The following is a 23,961-nucleotide window of genomic DNA, read 5'->3' on the forward strand; positions in this document are numbered from 1 at the left end:
CAGGGCTTCAGCACAGCTCTACAGTGCCAGCTCCTCAGCAGGCTGTGGCAGGAGAAGGATCTCTGGTGTTTTCATTAGAAGCCATTGAATTTTGTTTCCTCTCAGTTCCACCATGGCTGAGAAGCATTCTTCTGGGCTCCCCTTCCCTGCAGGCTGCTCCCCAGGAGAGAGTCTGAAGCCCCAGTCAACTTTACAAGACAAAATTTTCTACTCTGAAAGACTTTGGAGATGAAGGTGGGAAGCTGATATTCTCTTACTGAGTCAGTGAAACCTTGGGCATGACTCTTCATGCCTCTGTATTATCTTGGGGGGAAGGGAAAGAACTCCTCTTCAAGCTTCCACTCAGATGCAAGCAGAACAGCCTGACTGCAGCACTCACTTCCTGGCTTCTGAAGAGCTCAGCTCTGAAGGTCTCTGAAGGACCTCAAGCAAACGACTCATGTGAAAACAATTTCTAGAAACACTGATATTAACGAGCAGAAAAATTGAGAAAGAGAGGGCTGTGAGATATAGCCAGAAAGGTTACCATGAAAAATCAAACTCTCATTTTATTTTTCAGCCTTGCTTAAGCTTAACATTACAATCTTTGCTTCTCTGCTCCAGAGGGTGCAATTTGCACACATTCACAAGTCTGCAGCTTGCTCTGCCATTCAGAACTTCTCTAAAATGACCTTGGCACCTAAAGAAAGCTCCTGGCATGACCTTAGCACCATCTCCAAATCAGTCACCTTTTCACCACTAGTAAAAGCCACACAATTGCACTTCAAAAAGCAAATATATCCCAAGAAGAATCCCCGTCCGTCAGGAATAGAAGATTATGATGATCAGTGACATTTGGGGCCAAGCAATAAGGAAAGGAAGTCTGACCATCCCTGTCTTTAACCCTTACCTTTCCAGAACTGTCCCTCAGGTCTTCGTCACTCATATGACCAGGACTGGTGGGACGATCTGTCCCCTTGGCTTGGCTCAGTGGGCGGCCTGGGAATGGAAGGAAAGGTTGGTGTAAATCTCTGGCAGATTTCAAGCCTTCAAAAACACCATGCTGGGCAACAGGCAAGACAGATTCCAGATTGCAGAGGTCTCATAAAACACAGGGATTGTGTATAGAAACCTCCTGCTCCTTAATTGGAAATTTCACAGGGACTTCCCTGCAAAGGAGGTTTCCCTATTTCTCCCAGTGCAGAACAAGACAATGTCCAAGCATCCCCTTCATATCCCAAAGGGTTCAGCTCAGAAAGTGCCCCAAGGAAAGGTTTTCACCTTCAAAGGCAGGAAGAAGGACTGGGAACATTTCCCTTTTCATGCTCAATGCCTGCTTTTTCTCTGACTGTGACACTGGAAAAGCTGCAGGGAGATAAACGGCATGGGCTGGATGGAGAGGAATGTTTCTTTTTCCTGCACTGCATTTCCAGGGCCGCAAGGTACCACTCAAGCTCCAGCCACTCAGCACTTCACACTGGAGGAATTTTCACTGCACCACCACAGCACACTCCCAGTGACTGGGCTCTCCAAGAGCCCATTGAGACCATCAAGGAATTGAAAATAATTTAAACAAATTTTGAAAAGAATTATTTTTAAACTAAGCTTTCGAAATATCACTTCTGTGTCAAAATTCTTAAGGTCATTTGAGGACAGACATGTCCTGTACCAACCTCCTTCTTCAGAGTCGTCATCTTCACTTATGCTGCTGGGTGTGGACCTTATGAAAACGGAAGGCAAAAGAACAGATGAGGAGGAAGAAAGAGAACGGAGGAAATGCGTGTAGCATGAAAGGAGGCAACCCTTCTTAGCATGGTCACTCTGATGAAGGAGGAAATGCAACACAGAAACTAAACAAGATGCAAAGATGATTCATTGTCCTTAAGCTCTCAGTTGCTGGAGTCAGACAGAGCTGGCCAAGCTCCGGCTGAAACACAGCAGTCATTCTTCAGCTTGCATCATAACCCCCCAGTTCTGCTGTCTCTCCTTTTGGAGCCAAGTGACTCCTAAAGCCCCTCTGAAGCAGCAAGAGCTGCTGAGCTGAGACACGAGTCTCTATGGAGGGCAGCTGCTTTTGTACTGCTGCAAAGCTTGACTTTGCCTGTTTGTGCCTTACACTGGTGACAGTCTCGTGCTCCATGTGGTCAGAGCACTGCTGTCTCCTGAGAATGATATTACACCTCCTTACTCTTTCAAGACAAAACATGCTTTTTCACACACAGCATCTATGGAAGGATATTCAGACTGCACTTTAAAAGCCCTACAGAAGATTTTCAATGTGAGTGATAGTTCTGTGACTCCTTTTTTATTGCTACCACTCTGATAAGTTTGACAGCTACATTTTCTCACACTTCTCCAAGCCAATATCTTTCCATCAGCTACAGTCCTGTACCTCTTCTCCTGCACCTTGCTCTTTTTGATCTGAAGCCCAGACTGAATTATTAAACATCAATTGGATTACACATCTATACCCCATAACATCTCTGGGATCTCATTTCACAGTCGAGACCCAGCACAGAGAATTTGCACCTTAGGTTTACTTTGGGATCCCTTTTCTTTCGAACAGTTGGCAAGACACAATGGTCTCCAGAATTTGACAATTACATCTATGAAGTAATTGATTCTCAAAGCTAGTTTTCATCGCCCTTTTTTCTGTAACTCCCACTCAGTTCTGTGTTGGGGATTGTCGGTATATTTAAAAAAAAAAATAATTATTATTTTAGAAGTGTTGGCACATGAACTATGGCACCTGACTTTAAAGCAATGAGCACTGGAATTTGCAGACACCTTAACAATTGGCAGTATTTGTCCAATCATATTCTTGTGGCTGCAGATGTTGACAGTGAAGGATCACAGTATTCAAAGATCTGCAGCATCCAGACCCATGCAATACAGTTCCCAAATGACACCACAAACATTACAGAGGGAATCAATAGCCAGGTCCAGAAGAGGACCTGTCTTGAGGCTGTTTTCAGTCCTCCCTCCTCTTTCCCACTACCACCTCTGCTCTTGGGCCATTTGGTGGTGGGTTTGACATTGGGCTGGATCACCACAGATAGTGCCAAATGCTGAATACACAGAGGTTTGCCTAAATACATGGGAGAGCTGACTGTGCAAAATAACCTCACGAGATGGGAAGAGCGAGGTGAACAGCACACTGGAGCAGCAGACACCTTGGCTTACCTCATCTCCTGGGACTCTTGCACATCCAGCTGCAGAGAGCTTTGCAGAGACCCTGCAGCACTGCAAACATCGGGACTTCCTGCCCTGCGTATCGGGGGGATCAAAGGCAGTCCCAGTGACCCCTTCTTCTTATCCCCTTCAGTGGGATACAGCAAGGAAGCCTGCAAAGAGTAGAGTACAATGCTCACATCAAGCATCCAGTCCTGTCCCCATTCATGCCTCAAGACATTTAGCCATGTTCTTCACTGGGACCTGGCAAAAGAACAGAAATCAGACTGATGGAACAGCCTGGCCCAGGATTGGGAATGCAAAGGGAAGTGCTGAGGGAGAACCCAGAAACCCTTCAAAGTCCTCTCCTGCTATTGTTACACACTGAAAATGTGAAGTCTGCACCACACACCCATTGCAAAGACATCCTGAAGCTCAGTGTCCAGCTGAGCTCTTCCTTGGCTCAGCTGCTTCCCTGGGCTCACTTCACAGGGACAGCTCACCAAGCTCTGCTGGCAGCACATCAACTGAAAATCTCCCACACAGGACATAGCTTGGTCTCCTTACCGTAAACCTTTTTCCCTTTGACTTCAGCTCCTCTCTTTCTCTGGTGTCTTCATCGTAGCCACTGCCATTTTTCCCACTCTCCGTCTCAACGCTGCACATTTCTCTTCTGTTGGAAGACTGAGAGGTTTTCCAGCTGGGAGGAAACAGAGCGGAGGGAAGGAGCATAGAAGGAGATAGCCGGAAAGAATTGGAAAAAATGAACCTAGTCAGCCCTGCCAAGAAGAAACAAAAAATGTTACTGAGGCGGCAAAGCAAACTTAAAGCATCAGAAGCTCCATATTTTGTGGGAGAGACTCCTTGAAAACTTCTAAATAGCTGCACAAGTTGACATTTCCAGGCATGAAGACCCTTGAAGCACTCCAGAGGAAAAGCCCTGTCCCGCTTGCACAGAGCTCCCACAGGAACAGCCTGGCCTCTGGGCTGGCCTGGGACAGCAGGGAGCCCAGAGCCCTGGGCTTTGCAGCCATGGCTCAGCTGCACATGCAGCCTCCTGCTCCTGTCCCTGCCCCACAGCTGAGCAGCCCTACAGCTGCACGGGGCACTGGCAGCAGCACAGCTCATTGCAGGGGGCACATGCAGGGCAGAACTGTTCCCTGGGGATGTGCACAGGCTCTCTAGGCTGGCACAAGACCCTTCTTCCTGCCAAAGAGTGGCCCAGCCCCTCCCCGCACCTGTGTGTGAGGCTGAGCCCTGCTCAGCCTTCGTCTTGTCCTCCATCTGGAGTTGCTTCAGGCCCCTCATGCTTTGACTAAGAAGGACTTTCTGGGTCCAGGCTAGAAGGAAGTTGGAAATGTCTTTTTAATATCTCAAGCCAAGTACTAGGGGACTCATCTTTCTCTTGCTGGCTGTCAAACACTAGCTTAGCGTGGTTGGCTCTCGGTAACGCCTCCCTTATTCCTCTTATTATCAATGTCCTATAATCTCTCATGTTCCTTCTTTTGGATTCATTTGGGTCCCAATTTGGTTGGACGAGTGGTTCCTTTTCTTCTCCCCTTGGGCCTGCCCGATTTTCCTGTTCCCAGATTCTCACGGCAGCCTCAAATCAACCGTGTCTCTTCTGAACAGAAGAGCATGCCTAGTATCGAATTTAATTCTTCCCAAGTGAATATACTTGGGCCTAAAAATTGATCTAATTGATTTGATATTCCAGTTGGGTCCTCCAATAAATTTTTGATTTTCTTCCTAAAATTTTTTACCTCGGAGGCATTAACAAAACCTATTCCCCCTTGAGCACCTCCCATCAGTACTTCCTTCAAGGGAAATAGTTTTTCAGCTCTCTCCTTTTCATTCTGACTCTTCTTGGCCTGGAACCTCGTGTTGTAACTGTGATATCTTGAGCCTTCATCTGGCCTCCCCTGCTCTGTTTCTATTTTATTTTCACAACAACAAGCTTTTTCTGCTTTGTCCGTCCTTGCTATACACGCACTTTCCTTTTTACTACCTTTTACTCAGGTTAGCTTCTTCTCCAGGGAGCTGGGACGTGGGGGAAAAATGAAGAGGGACATTTTGAAAGGTGCTTGGGGCAAGAATGGGTGTACAGTGAATCCCTGGGGTGTTACGTAGAGATCTGAGGGACTAAGTTGTGTTACAGGAGGCCCTGAAGGAGTGGGTACAGGGGTGACTGGTGAACTTTGGAGGCCTGAAGGGGCACTTAAGGGGGAAAGATGTGGTATGAGGGAGGTTGGGGGCAAAGCGAGGTTCACGGAAGGGATAGAAAGGGTAGGTTCAGAAGGAACACATGAGGGTAGGGATTGTAATGTTGAAAGAGTGAGAGATGGAGTGGGGTATGCTGGTAAAGGAATAGGTTGAATAGGCTGGGTTGAGGTAGGGGGTGGTGGAGAAGGAAGATGGGACTCAGGTGGAGTTGGACGAGGGGGTGGTGGAAGATGGTCAAGGGGGTCCCATTTTTTCTCGGGTTGCTCAACCTCACTCCTCTCCTTTTCCTGCTCTTTGGATACCTTATACACTTTAGTCTTTACCCTTTGCTGTATTTCTTAACCAGCACGCTGCATACCTTATTTCCTCCTCATTTTGGATTTCCTTTAAATTAACATACCTGTTCAACGCCATACGTGACCACTTTTCTTGGGAGCCGTACCATGGCAAATATACAGGGCCCTTGGCTACGCTTTCTTTAGGCCATACTTCTATGGAATACTTTATCATTTTGATTTTATCTAGGTCCTTTGAAGTTTCCTCATTTTCCCACTTCCAAGCATCTCCCCCAAAGGACTGGTAGGGGGAATATCTTTGAGCAAAGCCTTCTCTTTCTTTGACCTATGAGCCCTATGGGCATTCTTTCCAGCATACTGCCCCATGGTCAAGACACTCAAATATTAATTTGACACTTTCAATATTAATTCAAACTATTTGTATAATACTGTTCTATAAATTTTAATAAAATAGGCTTGGGAGTGGAAATTGAGAAGGAAAGAGTAAGTTTCTATGTGAAATAATGTTATTTAATCTACAGGGGTTTGAGGGCTATAAAGGTGACTATTGGTGTGGGGGAATGAAATAAAGATGTCAGAATTTATGAAATAAAATGGCAGATCCTAAATAAAAATGGTGTGGGGAAACAAAAGAAAGATGGCAGAATCTTAAATAAAGGTGGCGTGGGAAATGAGATAAAGATGGCAGATACAGAATATAATAATTGTGGGAAGTGAAACAAAATTGCAGAAGCTAAGAAGCAGAAGGAAATAAAATGGCTGGGTTTTAACTGAAATAATCGTGGGAGGACACACCTCTCCCCTAAGGAGATCCAGCCTCCTGCAAAATGGCCACTGCTCTTCATCATCTAAGCTTCCCCTTCTTAATCCCTGAGATGGCATCTCCTATAACAAGGGCATTACAAGATGGCAGATTCCTCTTTTTCTCCTGAGGAGTGGTCTGAGGACTCTTGGCTAGCCCTCACCCCAGAACCTCACTCATCAGGGGCTCACTGCTTTGCAAACCAGAATCTTTATTGCTAAAAGCTAGCAATAAAAAAAAAAGGGCTATTCGAATTAAAACTAATATATCTCAGACGATAGACACAAAACATTACCCAAACCAAAACTAGTTTTAAAACAAAAGTAACCTGTACAGCAAACCACCAACTGCTAAAAAAAGAATTCTATTTGAATTAAAACCAGTATCTTAAACAGTCAATAGACATGAGATGCTACTTAGATCAAAACTAGTTTTGAAACAAAAGCAACCAGTAACACGAAATCCCGACACCACGGAAGTAACCATAAATCCCTATGATGATATGTTCTCTTCCCCCTCCTCTGTCCTAATGATTGAGAGGGCCCTCCCACGACCAGCAACTTCCCTTTCCCCTACAAACCACTCCAGCACCTTTTAAGCCCTCTGGGTTTCTAACTCAGGGCCCCAAAAGTCAGTGGTTTGTGAGGTATTCCACCCTATGACCTCCTTTGGCACCTTTTAAGCCCCTGAGTTCCCAGCTCAGGGGGTCTCCCACTAGCCAGGGGTCCCCAGGGCTGCACTCACTCAACTGTCCACACTTGCTTCGGGGGTCTGCACTGACAGCCCCCATCTCTTTCACACACACTGGCTTCGTACCGCCTTTTACCTTTAACCCCGCTCAAGACTTACCCTGAACACCTTGAGCCCCGCTCCCTCTCGGAGGCTCCGTACACTCCAGGCTGCTATGCCCTCGGTGCTCCTTCAGGTGCAGCTGGCACCTCCTTCCTCGGTCGAGAAGGAATTCAAGCCCAGGCAGCCAAAAAGAAAAACAGCTGGGTGTACACTTCCCTGGGCTCTTCTTACCACGGGACCGCCTCTGGGCATGGCTATCCCAGACTAGTGCCCAGAATTCTGGTAAATGAGGCTCAGATGTTCTTCAGAAGTCAACTCGTTTATTTAGAAATGAGCAACCACTGAGGGCTGAGGACGAGATAAGCCCGACCCCAAACAGCAGTCTGGATAAAGAGTTACAGCCGCACGACAGGCCGGGTGCTTCCTTCAGAAACAGAGTTCCTCAGGAAGAGCCAGTGCTGGGCACCCCAGAGGTTTTAAAGTCTCTCGCAGTGTCGGATTGGTGCGTTTTTCAATCCGCAGTTTGATTGGTCTAAATACAGTCCTTTGATTGGTCTTTAAGATCACGCAACCTCCACCAATCATTTCCAAAACTCGACGCTCCATTGGTCCGTTCCTTCAGCCAATGAGGATGCACACGTCATCTGGGGTTGAGACTTCATTTTCCTAGAAGGTTCCATTCTGCTCTGCCTTCGTTAATCTCAACCCCCCCCCTTCTATTGTTCAAAACCGGCTACCTCATGTTTCCGTACACCCGTACAATCATACGCAACAAACAAACATCATTATAACTTTAACTTTCTTAACCAATTAGGGAGTTGCATTATTTATAACATCCGAGACCAGGGACATCATGCTGGCACAAACCACGCCGCTCTCAGCCCAAGAGTCTGTGAGCTGAGCCGTGCCAGGGAGAAAAGACACCGAGGGGCTCCAGCCCAGCTGCTTCACCTGCTGTGACTGTTCCGCAGAGCTGTGTCAGTGGGAGAAACTCGATGCCAGAGGAGCCACTGAGCTTTCATCTGCCCCTTGAACAGCTCTGTGATAGCTCCTGGTTTTTTTCAGTGTGTTGGGGCAAGGCCAGGTTATGCTCAAGGCAAAGGTGTGTCAGTGCACTTGGCTCCTTCTCTCCTCCTTGTGTCTGGCACACTCCGGAGCCCACAGCTCCTGCAGAAACCATCACAGCACTCAGCGGGAGCAACCTTGTGTCCAGTCCTCACAGGGAGCTGTGGTGTCCAGCACTCCACCTCACTGGAATGAGGAACTGTTGCAGCCCCTTTAGAAGGAGCTGAGGAGGTTTGGCCTTCAGATCAGCTCCTTCCCACCTCTTGATTTGCTGCCCTGGCCAAGCTGCTGCTTGTGGCAGCACTTGTTTCACAGCTGAGAGCCCTGCTCTGCTGGCGTGCAGCCATTGCAGGAGCTTTTGCTAGGGACATGGAGCCTTTCAGATACTCCTAAGGAAAGCTCGGGGCAGAATTTGTCAAAAGATCATTTTATGTGAGATGCTTTTGCCATTAAATCCTTTCTCTGTGCTCCATGCCTCACACAGTTAATATTTGAGGAAACAAGTTTGCTGCTCCAGAAATTCCTCACATCAGTAAGTTTGCCCATACAAGTACACTATTTTGGATGTGTAATTGTGGACAGGGCCCACAGTGGGCTGGGGGTCAGAATAAGGAGTTGACAGAAAGAGGAAGCCAGCAAGATTCCTGTGTGTCCATGAGAAGAAGAGAATGAAGATAAAGGTAGAAGGAAACAAAGAACATCTATGCTGCAAAAAACACCATGGAAAACCAGGATTTATCTGTATTTTTGATTTTTGGGGATGCTTGCTCAAAACAGTGGTTAGACCAATGGACTTGAGGGGTGGTGTGATGATGGCCAATGAGATGGGATGCATTGTGAGGTCAGAAGGCAATAAAAATGCTATGTATGGGCACAAATAAAAAACTTGGAAGAAGTTTCTTTGTGTCGTGTCTGCTCTGACGACGACATGTAATCTCATTTTAATTCATTGTGCAGAAGAACAGAAGAGCACTTCTTGTGATCTGTGTGTCTAACCTAAGTGACCTTGCCTCCAAGAACTTGGAAAAGTGGGGAGAGATGGAATCAGTAGCACAAGGATCTGCACAGTGATTCTCCCACAGGCCTGAGGAAACAGCCCACTTCCACTGGGCCACGGCTTTTTAGCCTACATCAAAACTTCATGCTTCAGATTGTGGTGGTGAATCCCCCCAGCCTTGTCAGGCCACACTGTGACCTGAGAAATGCTGGTTAGTCCTTGGCCTTGCTGAACAGCCCCTGGGCTCAGCTCCTCTTGAGCTTATTGGAAACACTGAGCGCCGCCAGGAACTTGTGCTGTCTAACGAGCTCCTGGGGTTTTCTATGAACAGCCTTGGAAATTACTTTTCTTGCCTGAATGGCATAACATCCTTCTTCTCACACTTTCAAAGGCCGGGTGCTGACCCAAAGTGCGGCCAGGATGAAGCATTTTGTGACTGAGGCCCACTCTCTTGTGGCCCATGAACAGCGGTCCAAAGGAGGCCCTTGGAGCTCTCCTGGACCACAGGGGCTGCCAGCAGCAACCGCCCTCAGAGTGGGGCCTCTCAGAGCCAGCGAGCTCTCACGCTTGCTGCACTCGCAGGATCGCCCATCAGCAATGGATCCTGGGCCGATACCCCCACTCCTGGAGGCTGCAGTTTAACTACTGTTAAGCTTGAGTGCTGTTAAGCTTTTAGGCCATATTCCTTTTTATCCTTGTCCCTTATGTTCCTTTGTCAAACACACCTAAACACACACACAAAGATAGTTCTTGGTTCATTTCTGGTTTCATTGACTGCATTTTGTTGGTTGCTTTTTTCCTTGTTCTCCTTACCTTAACTGATTTGTAAGTAAGAGTGTGAATGTTGCCAATGAATTTTGTTGAGCTATTTTTTCATATTCAATCTGGTTTTTACCAATAACCTTGCTGGAAAACTTTTAAGCAATCTCAAACACTTGTTTGTAACAAGCTGTGGGAGCATTAGGTACAACCTCGGTTGACACTGAAAAGCAGGAGAGTCATTCTAAAGTGACAAGTTTAATTGCCCATTTTATTGCTCTTCTATTTCTTTGACTCTAGGAAGTGAGGCCAAGCTTTTCTTGGAGGCAGAACGTGTGTGAGATGCACTTTGGGATTATCCCATAGCTCTGGGCTGAATGGCACCCAGGAGTACAGACAGATTTGAGGAACCCTCATCACTGGTTGTTGGCCTCACATCCACTCATCCTTCTGCAAACAAGTAGCAAACAACACTGCTGAACTGCTGTCCTGGATAAATATACATACAGGTGACTTTTCCAAAGCAGTGCATCTTTTCCCACGTGCTCTTCTTACCTATGAAATTGTGATTGAAGACACCTCTGAGCCAGATCGGTGTGAGCTTGCAAAGGGGCAAAGCTTTGGGATTTGGGCACACTTCTCTTTGTTTCTTTGCTCAGGCCTTTTGTGAGCACAGATTACATGCAGGTAGAAAACTTTTGACTATACAGGATCTTTTGGGTCTATTGTCCCCTGTCCTAGTTCAGGGCAAATTTGGGAGAAAAGCTCCAAATGGGGGTTTCCCCAGGGAAAAAAATTCAAATGACCCCTCCCCGCAACTTGTCTGGGAAAAATAATTTCCTTGGAGAGAAGTGGAAAAAGATGTTTATTTAACAGAAATTGAGTAATATTAAACAATAAAACATCTTGTTGTTCGATGGGATGGCGAATCCAGGAAGAAAAGTCCTTTTCCATGTGGTGTAGTTCGGATTGCTCAGGTTCTTCTCAGTCCTTTTGGTGATGGATAGTGCTGAGGCCCAGGCCCCGGTGGGCCAAGGGCTTGAGCTCCTGGGGTTTGTCTGGGTGTTTTTCAGTCCAAAGCAGATTTGTACAGATCCAGGAGAAAAAGAGAAAAAAAGGTCCAGGGAACTCCTCTGCCTCAGCTAACTAAAACTAACTAAAAGCCAAAGAGAAGCTCTGTCCCGCTGTCTCTCCGTGCTGCAGAGAGCACAATCCAGGAGCAGGATGCAGGGGGGGTGAGTTTTCTTTCAACACAAGCTGCGTGCTTCTTCTACCCCCCATTGCTCTCAGAGCCAGTCTCAAAGGTGAGAGGCCCAGCGAGGAAAGGATGTGGTGATTCACTGGGACATCAAGTGAGCTGTACTCTGATAACCTCAGCACATCTCCCCTAGCCTAGCAGGTCCTAGTCTCACATTCTATGCTTGTTTTTTTAAAAATTTAACTTACATAACATTAAAAAAAACCACTGTATCTACAAAAATATATATAAAGAATTAAAATATGTCATCACTATTTAAAAACTACAATCAAAATGTATCCTCAAATGTACATTATAATATAAGAACACTTCATCCCTACTATACTATATCCCTATACTATACTACTATCCCTATACTATATCCTACATCCCTAACTCTAAAGCCTAAGCCATTAAACGTAGTCTTCAATCAATCTTCGGAGAGGCAGAAGCTTCTTCCTGAGCTCCGAGGAAAGAGGGCTCTTCTGGACGGGAGGCGAGGACTTTGTAGGTAAGAGCACACATGAAGTATGCAGAGAAAACTTCGTAAGAGAGGAGCCTGTCAGGTCTGCAAAATGGAAACACAAAGTATAACAGAGAATGCAGTGCAAACCTAAAGCATCTGGAGCTCCATATATCATGGGACAGATTCCTGCAAACTTCTAAATAGCTGCACAGGAAACATGTTCCTGCCTTCAGCCACTTGAGGCAGGCCAGGGGACACCCTGCCCCACTTGCACAGAGCTCCCACAGGAACAGCCTGGCCTCTGGGCTGGCCTGGGACAGCAGGGAGCCCAGAGCCCTGGGCTTTGCAGCCATGGCTCAGCTGCACATGCAGCCTCCTGCTCCTGTCCCTGCCCCACAGCTGAGCAGCCCTACAGCTGCACGGGGCACTGGCAGCAGCACAGCTCATTGCAGGGGGCACATGCAGGGCAGAACTGTTCCCTGGGGATGTGCACAGGCTCTCTAGGCTGGCACAAGACCCTTCGTCCTGCCAGAGAGCAGCCCAGATCCCCCCTCACCTGTGTGTGAGGCTGAGCCCTGCTCAGCCTTCGTCTTGTCCTCCATCTGGAGTTGCTTCAGGCCCCCCATGCCTTGACAAGGAAGGGCAGTGGAAAGAGCGGGGGCGGATGCAATCCTTTCCTCAGTACTTTGTCGTTGTTGGCACAGCAAAAATGTCACATCCAGAGGTGTTGGAGTCAGCTCTTCGTCATCTTCCTGGAGAGCATCAGTCCCTCACCAGCCCAAGATGCTGGAGAGGTTATCCCGCACATGTGGAGGCTGGCTGGCAGCACACTTCCTCAGCTTGGTGCCCATCACCTTGTAGAGGGCAGAGGCAAGCTTGGTGACCACAGTGCGGACATTGGCGCTTCGCACGGGCAGCGCCTTGTTCCCCAGGAAGGACCAGAGCACGGGCAGGGCGTAGCGCTGGACGACTTCAGGGCTCCTGGGATAAACCCATTCCACAAGCACTGCCGGGAGAGAGACACAAGCTTCTTAACCACCAACCTGAATGCAAACTGGGATCTATTTCTAAGTTTTGCCTCTGGCTAAGATCAGAGAAAGAGCACACAGAACCTCTTGAGCCAGAAATGGGCAAAGCAGCTGATCCTCCCAGAAACAGAACCAGCAACCCCCCAGGATTAATTTCTCCCAGCAGGGCCTTGTAGCTCTGGCAGACTTTGTATTTTTATTAAACCATTTCATGATCTGTTTCTGCAGGGATAATGCCTGAATATGACAAATTGCCTTTTATTTCCATGGAGAAGTTTTCTAAACCCACACTGAAAATCTGGACATGCACCGCAGAGAGGCAAATGTGGGATTCCTAATAAAAAGGATGATTCCATTTTTGTGACCTTTGATGTCAAGTGCCAAAAGTCTAATCTGGCTCTTCCCTTTGCTCAGTGGCACACAGCAAAGGGCAGTACTAGACCACACTTCAAAACTCCAGCCCACCAGAGGTGGGTGCTGCTTGACATTTGGAGTAGAAACATCAGTGACTGGCTGGTGTCATTGGCAGAATGTTTTTGTGGCTTCCAACAAACAGCTGTTCCAAACCCCAGGGTGTCTTAGATAATGACCCAGACCCCATTCCCATGGCATCTGAGCATCTACACATTTTAATGGCATTTCCCCTCCCAATGTTAATGGCATTTTTCCTTACAATGCACACTGAAATGGGGAAAGAGAGAGAGAAAACTGTTACCCAGGGGACTGCAATTTAACCAAAACATGAGTGTTTCCTCACATTGTGCCTGAAGCATCCTCTCTGCTCGTTTTCTGAACTGAACAATATGAAACACAGAAGAAAACTGAGTATCAACAGGTTCCGTGCACAGCAGATTTAGCTGAGAGGTCAAAAGCTGAAATGGTCTGGAGACCATTCTCATTTTCTAAACAGGCAAAATGTTGTGTAGGAGCCATTTATTACTCTGTGGTGGAAGAGACTTCATTTTCTCTATGCTGTTAATTCACCAGTAGTCATCGACATTTCAACAGCTCCTGGAAGTACCCAAAACCAATGCTTCTAAGTGGGAAAAGGGTTATGGTATCCATTTAAAAACGGGAGTTCACTTGAGTTGAAATGCAATTAAAGACATTGGTCAGTATGGACGTTGAGAAGAGAAAGAGCTGTGTGTTCCTACTAAATCTCAGAGAGCGCTTCTGCTCTTTCTAAACTAGCCCTAATTTATGTTTAATTCCTTCATTTGAAAAAGAGATCAAAATAACTGCAAAACTAAACTCCCTCTTCCTGGAGATCTACTTTATTCAACTGCTCTTTAACACGCCTTTGACATTCCCAATTGCTGAACATGCCCTTTTGAGATTCACAATGAAGATACAAAGTGTATTAAACCTTGCATTTAAAGATGCTGGCAGAATTAGTGGTGGATTTAGCCCCAGTTAAAGCAAGGCCATAAATCAGCTTCTCCACTATATATTGAGATGATGATGTTTCCATTCCTTGTCTGTTGCTGCCATAGCAAGCTCCTCTGAGGAATCAATTAGCAGCTGCATTTGTAGCATTTTGGACAGCGCTGACATAGGAAGACACTGTATGCATTCCCTGAAATGCTCAGCCCAATGCCACTTTGACAGCACAGGCAGGGAGCCTGAGCACTCTGCTTCTGCCCCTCTGCCCACAAAGGCTACCCTTGCACTAAATCTGTGCCTCTAATATGTGTGTTGAGTTTTGACCTAAGCTGAGAGCCCCAGGCCCTGCAGGGTTCAGCCTCAAAACCTTCCAAGAGCAAAACAAGGATTCTGTGAGGACAAAACAAACTGATCCCCTGGAACAGCATTTGCCACCACTTTCCCTCAAGGGTCACAGATGCCCCTGAACTTCCAAGGGAGGAGCCAGCTAGGGTATTTTTAGCCCTTCCCTTTCCTGAAGGTGGCTTCTGAGATGTCCCAGTGAGAGCTCAGCCACGAGGCTGAGCACTGCCCCCGTCTCAGATGCTGCACACCACGGCAGCAGCCAGGAAAACCTGCCCAATACACCTGCCATGGGTGTGGGGCAGGAGGGACAAGCTCAGCAGGTCCTGATTTGGAGGAGCTACTCTACTGTCTGTTCACAGGCATTCCCTGTATATTCTTCCTTGGAAGACCTCTTGGCTTAGAAGGGTTGGCCATACCTGTGATACGCTCAGTGACATCCAGCAGAGCTTGGCCACTCAGTTGACTCCATCTGTGGCCAAACTCTTTCATCAGTGATACTTTATCTACAAGAGAAACACACGTTTCTGCTCACTCTTCGGAGGTCATAAGAGAAAGGACAGTGAGGTGGGAAAGGGCAGGAGCAAGCCCATTTTATAAAATAAAAGTCAATTTCTGCTGGTTCTTGAATCCATTTCTTCTTTCCTTCCAGCCTCCTAGGGAGGGTTTTTAATTCCAAAAGAAAAGCTCTCCTTGTACAATTGTAGATCCAAAATTGTCTGCTGTACCAGGAGCTATGTTAAACATTTCACATCAGGGACTTCAAGAGTTCAATCACATGTAAGCAGTGAAAAGGGTTTGCATCCCAGAGTAAAAATGTGCCCCCCATACTTGGAACAGAGAAAGGCACTGAGTCAGGCAGTTCATGAGCTCACAGAGCAGCTGAGGTGGAGAAAGTGGAAACTCCCCTGGAAGACCTGCCTTTCTAGCACTTCATTTCTCACGCATATTCCCCAGTGCGGCATTTTCAGAGCTGACATAAATCTGTGTGGCAAAGGAATTTGCAGCAGCCCTTGCCTAGGTAGCTATTTGCTACAGCCATCTTGCACCATGCAAAACAACATGTGGAACAAGGCATCATTGACAGCTGGATTTCTACCTGTTTCTTATAAGGAAATGAAGCTGCTGAAACAAAAGTTCTCCTTTGAAAAAAGAAGCCAAAGAAGGAAGGTGGGAAATGGTCAGCTAATGCCTATAAATGTAGATTCTTCCAGGAGGCTGCTCTGCAGAAGCTCTGAGGGGCCTGTGTCCCTTCATGCCAACAGCAAAGCTATTCACTTGGGAAGTCAAATGGGGCCCAAGCAAACTCCAAAATCCCCTTGGCTCTGAATTCTAGCAAAGCTGTAGACTTCCAGGACTTCCTCTTCAGACAAGCAGCACAGAGCCAAGGGCTCCTGGGACCTTTGGGAAATGCTGATGCACATTCAAGCCTGTTGGGGCACTGGTGTGTAAGGACTGCAGCTCCACAGCTTCTGGTGGATGTCAGCTGCAGCATTCCACAGACAACAAGAGCTATCAAGGCTCTCAGCATTCTCTTGTGTGGCAGAGGCAGAGACACAGCTGAGGAGAGTCCATGTCAGGGGTCAGCCTTACCTAAATGAGAAATGGATTCTTCCAGCGCTTTCACAGCTGCAGAATGAACCCCGGGATCCTTTGAGTTCAAGTTGTTTGTAATTCCTTCCACCAAATGGATGATCACCGGGCTCAAGGCATTTTCCAGGATGCCAATGATTTCTGCCAGCACGTCCAGCGCTTTCTGCTTCACCCTCTTGTGAGTGTCAGATATTCTCAGGACCAAATAATCAAAAATCTGTGGAGAAAATAAACAAAATGACAGCTGGATTACAATGTCCTTGTTTGAAGAGGGGATGTGGACATGTGCACTCAGCAATGTAAAAGATTGAATCTGATCCTTTTGGACAGGTCAACACTTGCTTGCACAATTTCCTGGGGACCACTCACTGCAGTGGTTGCACAACCTCATGCTGGTTGAAAGATTTTCATCTATTTTGATGAGGTATGGGTGGGGACAGAATAATTCCTATGGTGTTTCCCTCCCCCTGTAAATTATTTGATTAAATAAATTAATTCATTTATTAATTGAAAAATATGACCTTTGCTTTAGAAGTATGGAACCAGATATTTACAGTGCTCATTTTTCTGTACACTTGCCTCAAGTACTGAGGGCAATTTTGATATTGCCAAAACTATGGCTGGAGGAGATCTAAGTTTTCTTTAGTCTGTCTCTATCTCTGTGTCTGGAGAAGTGCAGGGCTCTGATCAACTCTTCCAGGAACCACACCATTTGTCTAACTAACACGTAGGCTTCTGAAATTTAATGTGCTGTACAGCTCTTATTAGAGCAGGTTCAGTCCCTTGACAGCCACATTATAAGGCACCATTTACTGGAGAAAGGGAAAAAGCAGCTTCTGGGAGGAGAAGGCACAGGTCTGTTCTTATTCATTTTCCTCCTTTTCCAGAGACAAGAACAGGACCCCCCAAGAAGGTTGAGCACCATCTTTCCCAAGAGGAATAGGGAATGCAAATGAGTAGCCAGACGCGTGCCTGTGCAAGACAAGATGAAGTTTACAGAAGTGTCCTCTAAAACAATCTGGGTTTAAACCAACCCAGCCTGATACTTCTCTTCTCCATCCAAACCCATGTTTTATTTAGAGAATAACTGCCATGCTTTCAGTGCTGCTATTCCCTTCACTTAACCCAGCTGGGAGTAGGAGAGAGCAGAAGCTACAGCAGCAGCAAACTCTGTCATCATCTGATGAACAGCATCAATAGGCACCTGCCCAACAAATACAGCTGGACTGAAAGAACTTGTTCTGAAGCCTGGATCTGAATGAAATTTGTCTGTGTAAGAGGGACCAGCCTGGCCCAAACTGCCAGGATGTAGTGCCAAGACACACAGAATGAACTTCACTGCTCCAGGCTTGGGGAAGGAGCTAAAGGAAAGGAACAATGAAGATACCCTACATACTTGGACAATGTTAGTGGAGATGAGCTGGGGGCGAGTTTTGCACAGCTCAAGAAGGAATGCCAGTCCTTCCAGCCGTGTCTGAAACCCCTTGGCTTCCAGGAGACTGTAAAGCTTCTGGAGCGGCTCCGTTTCTTCCACAGCTGGAGGTAACGTGACCTGGGCTTTTGCACGGTGGAGGAGGCGTCCCTCAGAGGTAGACTTCACCCTGGAAAATAAAACCAAATTAGAACTTGGTGGTGATAATACCTTCAGTTAATGGAGAGCAAAACATCTCGAGGAGCATCCCTAATGATGTGATTTCCAGCTAGAAAATCATGAGGCTCTGAAAAACAACGTGGACCTCATGACAATCATTACAGGAGACAATCTGCGAGTAACATTCTCACCAGTGCTCACTCAGGAAAACCAAGGATGAGATGTATCTGATCTACCTTCAGATGGCTTCCCAGGCACAAAGGTCTCATTGCTTTGTGGGGAAAGAGAATTTAAACTTGCAAGTTTAAATGCCTCCTCATAGGGGACATGTGTGTCTTATAGTAAGGAAACTCATCACTCTGGAGAAGTGTCTCTACAGCAGGCATGACAATCTGTAACAGTAGCTCAGATGCCTCTGAACAGATGAACAGGGGCATATCTGAAGGATCCAGGAAATCAGTAACAGAGATAAAAACAGAAGGCAGACATCCCAGCACTATGCTAACTTTATGTTTGCTTCCCCAGAGACTAGATCCACAGTTTAACAAACCCACAGGGAACAATTCTCCTGCATCAACCTGTCTCTTCCCTGAGCATTCCAAGTACCTAGCTATGCTACTGAGGCATGTGCTCACTCTTCTGCCACCACTGAGCATGACAGAGCTAAAGAACTCTCCTCTGTTATCACAGGAGAACAGGTACAAGTAGCTCTACCCCTGGCAGAAAGGACAGCAAGGACCAAATTGCTGTCTTAAATTTGGACTGCAGCACAGGGGGAGATAAACCAAACATGCAGTCCATCAAGCAAACAGTGTGAAGGACAGGAATATCATAACAAAACATCCACATTGAGACACCTGTTGACCAATGTCGCTTAGGAATTGCCTTGATACTTACTACTCAAACTTGGTACTGTTTGAGAGTAAGAAAGGCATGAATCAGCCAGGCCCAACAACTTGCATGGGAGCTGCTTGTTTGGGGAATGGCATCTTGTTTCCTGACTGGGACTTCTCATCAAGACACCAATCTGAAAAAGACTCCTCTCTGATGAAAACAACCAACCCTGATTGAATTTACTTGTCCCAAGTCCAGCAGCAGAGACACAGCCCTCTCCATGCCTTCACAACACTGCCCTTGCCAGTGCACTGCATCGTCTGAGCCACAACCAATGGGTGTCTTTTTGTTACCCAATTTCTGTGGAAACCTCTCCAGAGAAGCTGTGTTCAGTGTAATGCAGAAGTAGCCAATTTTTATCATGGAGCATTTGTAGGGAATGGAAACCATCTCTGGCACGGGTCATCTCCCCCAGAAAGATTTTCCTGAGGAAGGACATGTAAATCTTGTCACATGCTTTGTCCCATCTAACAAAAGTGCTCAGTACCGTTTACTAGAAGGCAATGTGGCCTGGGGCTTCTTCGAGGAATCGCTGCTCTTCTTCACCGGCATCTTGACAGATGGGCCTTCACCCTTCTGGCTTTCCATCTCCTACAAAGACATAAAGAAACCCCATGACTCTTTAGAAAATGCAATAGGAAACTCCCTGTTTAAAACACAAGTTAGAACCTCAGGATCACGGCTACCAAGGCTTAGGGAGACATTTCCTAGCTTACAGAAGGCAACAGACCAGAGATTCAGTGATGCCAACTCTTTGTTCTCAATAGCCCAAGGCAGGTTATGGGTGCTGCCATACTGAGCAGCACTCTAAAATCCCAAATTCATTAGGCTTGAGCAGAAATGGGAATAATGCACACTGGTAGGCAATGAGTGTTCTTTAAGGAAGCAGCAGAAAAATTTGGACTCTCTGGGAGCTGGCCCATTGTGTTGGAAGTTGATTCAACACTCGCTCTCCCTGTTCCTCCACAACGTCACGCTCCCTTCTATGATGTAGATAAGAAGAATAAAAAAACCCCTCAAACAAACAAATGGTTTTCCACTGGATGCTGCTGAATTCACCAAGCTTCCTCCAGCTCCATAGGGTTAAGAGCTATAATGCAGTAGGACAGTATTCCCAGCAGGCAGATGGTAATTGTAGTAATCAGGATTGACATGTACATCTTTTGCATATTTGGAAGTTTTCCTGGCACTACAACATCCAGTGTCTTTTGCATAGACTATGTTATCTTCAGAAGCACTATTCGCATTTAATTCCTTTACTGGGGGCATAGCAGGGAGAGCATGGTGAGGGGTTACACTTAAATGAAAACCCTTTTTCTCCTCTTCCCCTTTCCCCTTTGTGATATTCAAAATATTCAAAACCCCACTTTTTCACCAAGAATACCAGTCCCTTTGTAGTCTGCAGATGAACAAGCTGAAGATTAACTGCTCATTCCCAGGAGCAAAGTGATTCAGAAGGATGAGATAAAGACTGATTAGGTATATTTGATCTCATATAAGCATTGGCAATCCTTGCACAAAGGAGACATTTCTCCTGCCAAGCACTTACTTTCTTCTTAATTCTTGTCAGAATATCTTCCAGGTCACGGGTAGAAACAGATTTCTCCAAAAGCCTTTTAAATTTTTGATGACTTAGCATCATCTTCACCATCTCCTGTCCATAGTGCCTAAGGAACAAAGGAAGGGAAAGAAAGGAAAGTGAACAAACATAGGAAGAGTGTTAACAGAAGAGGCTGATACCTTAAACCCATCAGGTGCAATCCTTGCATAAGAAGGCATTACCTACTCAGCAAAGAGAGACATTTACCTCCACTTGTCGCTGCACAGTGCTGTCAGCTGAACACAAGAGGCAAGAGGAGAACGTGGGGCAACAGAAAATACCATTTGATTCTGAAACTGTGTGTGTGCTTCTGTGGGATCAATGGATCCCAGGGAACAATCAAAACACATCTGCTTGGTTGTCAGAGCCCATTAGCAGTGTCTTGCTGCCACTGCACAATAATTTGCCTTCCTTTAACAGGCAGGCAGGCCAGGACAAAACACCTCTAGCTTCCTATTGATTATTCTATACCATATGTATGGACAGGGGCAGCTAGTTGCTCCTGTGTTCTTGGCAGCTATTAATGGGAATTTACTCATGAGGGGATTTTGGTGGTTTGGGTTTGGGTTGATTTTGCCACTCAGAACCTGCAGTGCTCTTCAAGAACAAATTTGGAGGCCATTCAGCCACAGATAACAGCATTATAGATTTCTTCAGAATAGGTTTAGAAAGACTGAATACATTGGCTAAAGACCCCTGAAGTATTTCTAGGAAAATCTTAAGTTAATGAGAAATATGTATTTGGGATCCTTCAGTGATGAAAAGTAGGCAACACTTTGTCTTTGTATGGTGCACCTAAGGCCAAACAAAACTGTTAGTCTGGCTAATCTGAGCTCTTTTGATCTCAGTCAAGAATTCTTCAAGTCACAGGAAGCTGGCAATGCTCCTTCTTGCTGGACAACCTCAGGTTACCCAGTACAGTCATTTCCCTGGGGAACCCAGAGCACTGGTCACAATACCAAGGCTGACAGAGCTCAAGAAGGGTTTGGACAATGCTCTTGGGCACATGAAGTGTCTCTTGGGGTGTCCTGCACATGGCCAGGAGCTGGACCTGATGACCCTGATGAGTCCCTTCCAACTCAGCGTATTCCGTGATTCTATGACCCTTATCCACATGGAGAGGTAACATATTATTTCCTGTTGTTTCTACAATTTTGTGGGTTTCCCTTTTAAAGCCAGACACCAAACAGATTTCCTGTTTTAGGAGGTGAAATGAAGATCATTACCTTGTGTCCTTGTGACAGTCCTGAGCAAGTTTCCCTGCCACCTGTGCCAGGGTCTCAGCCCTGGGTGTGCCTGCGATCTTCGTGACTCCAATTTTCCCCATCAAGGACAGGAGGAGTTCGGCCGCACACTTCCGCACCTGGACGTAGCGGCTCCTGGGAAGAAGAGAGCAAACACTGGGACACAGGGAGAAGGAGGCACAGCTGCACAGGCCTTGGCCAGAGAATGCTCCCTGTCCTTGCTGGGCAAAGGAGGCCTGGGTTCTCCCTGCAACTTTAGACACCTGTAGGAGGTTCTGTCCTCAGATAAACACAAAGTTAGCATTGCACAGAAGGAGTGCCTGCAAGGAAGAGGGAGGAATTCAGTCTCCCTGCATTATCTGATACTCAATTTCTTTCCCAAAAATTTCCCTGAGAAAGATTGAAAAATAGATTACATATGAATAATTTAGAAATTAATGACAACTCATGCTGACCCATCAGAGGCACCCACTATACAAAGCAGCAGAAGCAGGACTGAGGCTCTTTCCTCCCATTTACCCCCAATTCTAGAGACCTCTTAAGAAAAACAAATGCAGGGAAAATGCCCCATGATTTGGGGCATGAGGTTGCAGAATATTCAGCAATGCTGCCTGTTCCTTCTGTGAGGCTTGGCAAGGGATACATCTGAATGTTTTACCCTATTCCAAAGCTGAGGAAGGGGTGGCAGGCAGTTCAGCCAGGTTGTTCTGTTCTAGAGACTGTCTCTTGGGAACTATCAGGCCCAGCACCAACACTTAAGGCAGCATTTGCTTCAGCTGTCCAATGGCATTCGGCCTGTGAAGGTGCCTGTAAAGTGATTCATCATCTCAAAGCTAACATGAAACATCAGTTTGAACAGAAAGTAAAGCTCTAAGGCCAGGACAGTCCTACAAGAATCCTTTTGGCAGGAGCTGCACCTGCTGTGCTGTCTGTGCCCCACCCAGCACATTCTCTCCCATGTGCTCCATGCCCCAGCGAGTCCCCTCCTTCTTTCTCAAGCTAATGGCATAATGAGGAGGCATGGTTTGTCCCAGGGCCTCTGTGCTTAGCGCTGTGAAATATCAAAGAGCGCTCACAGCTACAACTTCAATTGTCCCTCTTCCCACAAAAGCACAAGGCTCTATCCTTAGCCTTTGCAGGCACTTTCACTTCCCCACCATTCACCAGTTCTGGGAAGCTCTGACAGGCTGGGAGAATTCCAGGAAGCAGCAGGAAGATGAGTCAGAGGAGGTTTAGGTTGGATATGAGGAAAAGGGTTTTCACCCAGAGGGTGGTTGAGCACTGGAACAGGCTCCCCAGGGCAGTGGTCACAGCACCAAGCCTGACAGAGTTGAAGAAGCATTTTAACAACAATCTCAGGCACTTGGTGTGATCCTTGGGGTGTTCTGTGCAAGGCCAGGAGCTGACCTCGATGCTCCTGATGGGCCCCTTCCAACTCCCCATATTCTACAGCTCTGTGATTCTGTGAACTTATAGGCTGCAGGAAGGCAGAAACAGGTGACAAGAGGAAAGAAGTGAGGTTGATGGGGGAATGAAGTCCCTGACTTCACAGAAGATGCAGGATGCAGGAGCCTTCCCTCCCACCATTCCCATTCTGTCTCTCATCCCTTCCCCCACGCACACACTAGAAGGTGAAGAAGATCACTAGAAGCAGAAGAACCTACTTGGCTCCCCTGTCCATGAGAGCAGCCAGTGCTCGTGCAGGAGTCACGTTCTCCACCATGATCCCCAGGGTCTGATTGGCTGCTTTCTCCAGAAACTCTGGGGAATTCCAAACCATCGGGAGCAGGACCTGAGCAACCTCATCCACTTTGGAGTCCATGTCCTTCTTCAAGGCTGCAAAGAGCTCTCCAAGAGTGACGATTGCAGCGTAGGACACCTTTGAGCGGAGGTTGGTCACCTGGGGAAGTGATGAGAGAAACATAAGAATCACCTTGAAAAGAAAACCAGTGGCCTTAGACAACAGTCCCAGGAACTGACAACACGTCCCACTGTGTCCAGGGGAAGATGAAAGCAAAATAAGAGCAGGAGAGCATAGGCACACAAAGGCACTTAGTCTGGCACCAGTTTCTGGCCTCAGACCTGCTGACAGCAGGCCTAAAAACAAATCATTTCAATTAACTCTTCTATCATGTCCACCCCTTTGATTTTAGGCCCGTTTATTCGGAAATAAACAAATTAAACAAGTGCTGCTAGCAAACGATAAGGCACAAGTCGTAAAGAGAAAAGAATCATGTCCTCCTGTTCAAAAAAGCAACACTATTAGTTGAAGGACTTAGCCAAGAAATGGAAAGCACAGGCTCAAATCTACAGACTAATTGGCAGTGTTGAATTACAGCTCAGGCAGAGATTAGGACACTGGAAAATAACGTAATTAATGTCTCAGTTTGTGCATTTGCACCTTGCTTTACAATGACACCTCACTCAAAGATGAGTGTCAGACAGCCAACCTACCAGGAAATACAGCTACATGCACACACTGATCCTAGCTGAGAGACA

The 23,961-nt window shown here is 46.6% G+C and overlaps 2 protein-coding genes across 4 annotated transcripts in view; one reads left to right on the forward strand and one right to left on the reverse strand.

Annotated features, from left to right (window-relative positions):
• Positions 1–23,961, reverse strand: part of LOC111943553 (uncharacterized) — a 101,578-nt gene that overhangs the window by 40,777 nt on the left and 36,840 nt on the right. The window contains exons 22-30 of one of the 2 annotated variants that reach the window (XM_086878894.1): positions 23,127–23,362; positions 21,445–21,597; positions 20,168–20,285; positions 19,106–19,209; positions 17,530–17,734; positions 16,134–16,350; positions 14,960–15,046; positions 12,344–12,793; positions 11,095–11,889 (exon numbers count right to left, since the gene is read on the reverse strand). In XM_086878894.1, the coding sequence (XP_086735020.1) occupies positions 12,558–12,793; positions 14,960–15,046; positions 16,134–16,350; positions 17,530–17,734; positions 19,106–19,209; positions 20,168–20,285; positions 21,445–21,597; positions 23,127–23,362 (1,356 nt within the window). In that variant the 3' untranslated portion in view covers positions 11,095–11,889; positions 12,344–12,557. Of the gene's footprint in view, positions 1–10,932; positions 11,890–12,343; positions 12,794–14,959; positions 15,047–16,133; positions 16,351–17,529; positions 17,735–19,105; positions 19,210–20,167; positions 20,286–21,444; positions 21,598–23,126; positions 23,363–23,961 lie in introns of those variants that run through there. The other variant, XM_086878892.1, reaches the window with a different exon arrangement.
• The window catches only part of LOC111942001 (uncharacterized), a 235,442-nt gene that overhangs the window by 37,559 nt on the left and 173,922 nt on the right, over positions 1–23,961 (forward strand). The window lies entirely within an intron of this gene.

This window comes from Cyanistes caeruleus, chromosome 2, assembly GCF_971803275.1.
Source record: "Cyanistes caeruleus chromosome 2, bCyaCae1.hap1.1, whole genome shotgun sequence".
NCBI classification, from domain to species: Eukaryota; Metazoa; Chordata; class Aves; order Passeriformes; family Paridae; genus Cyanistes; species Cyanistes caeruleus.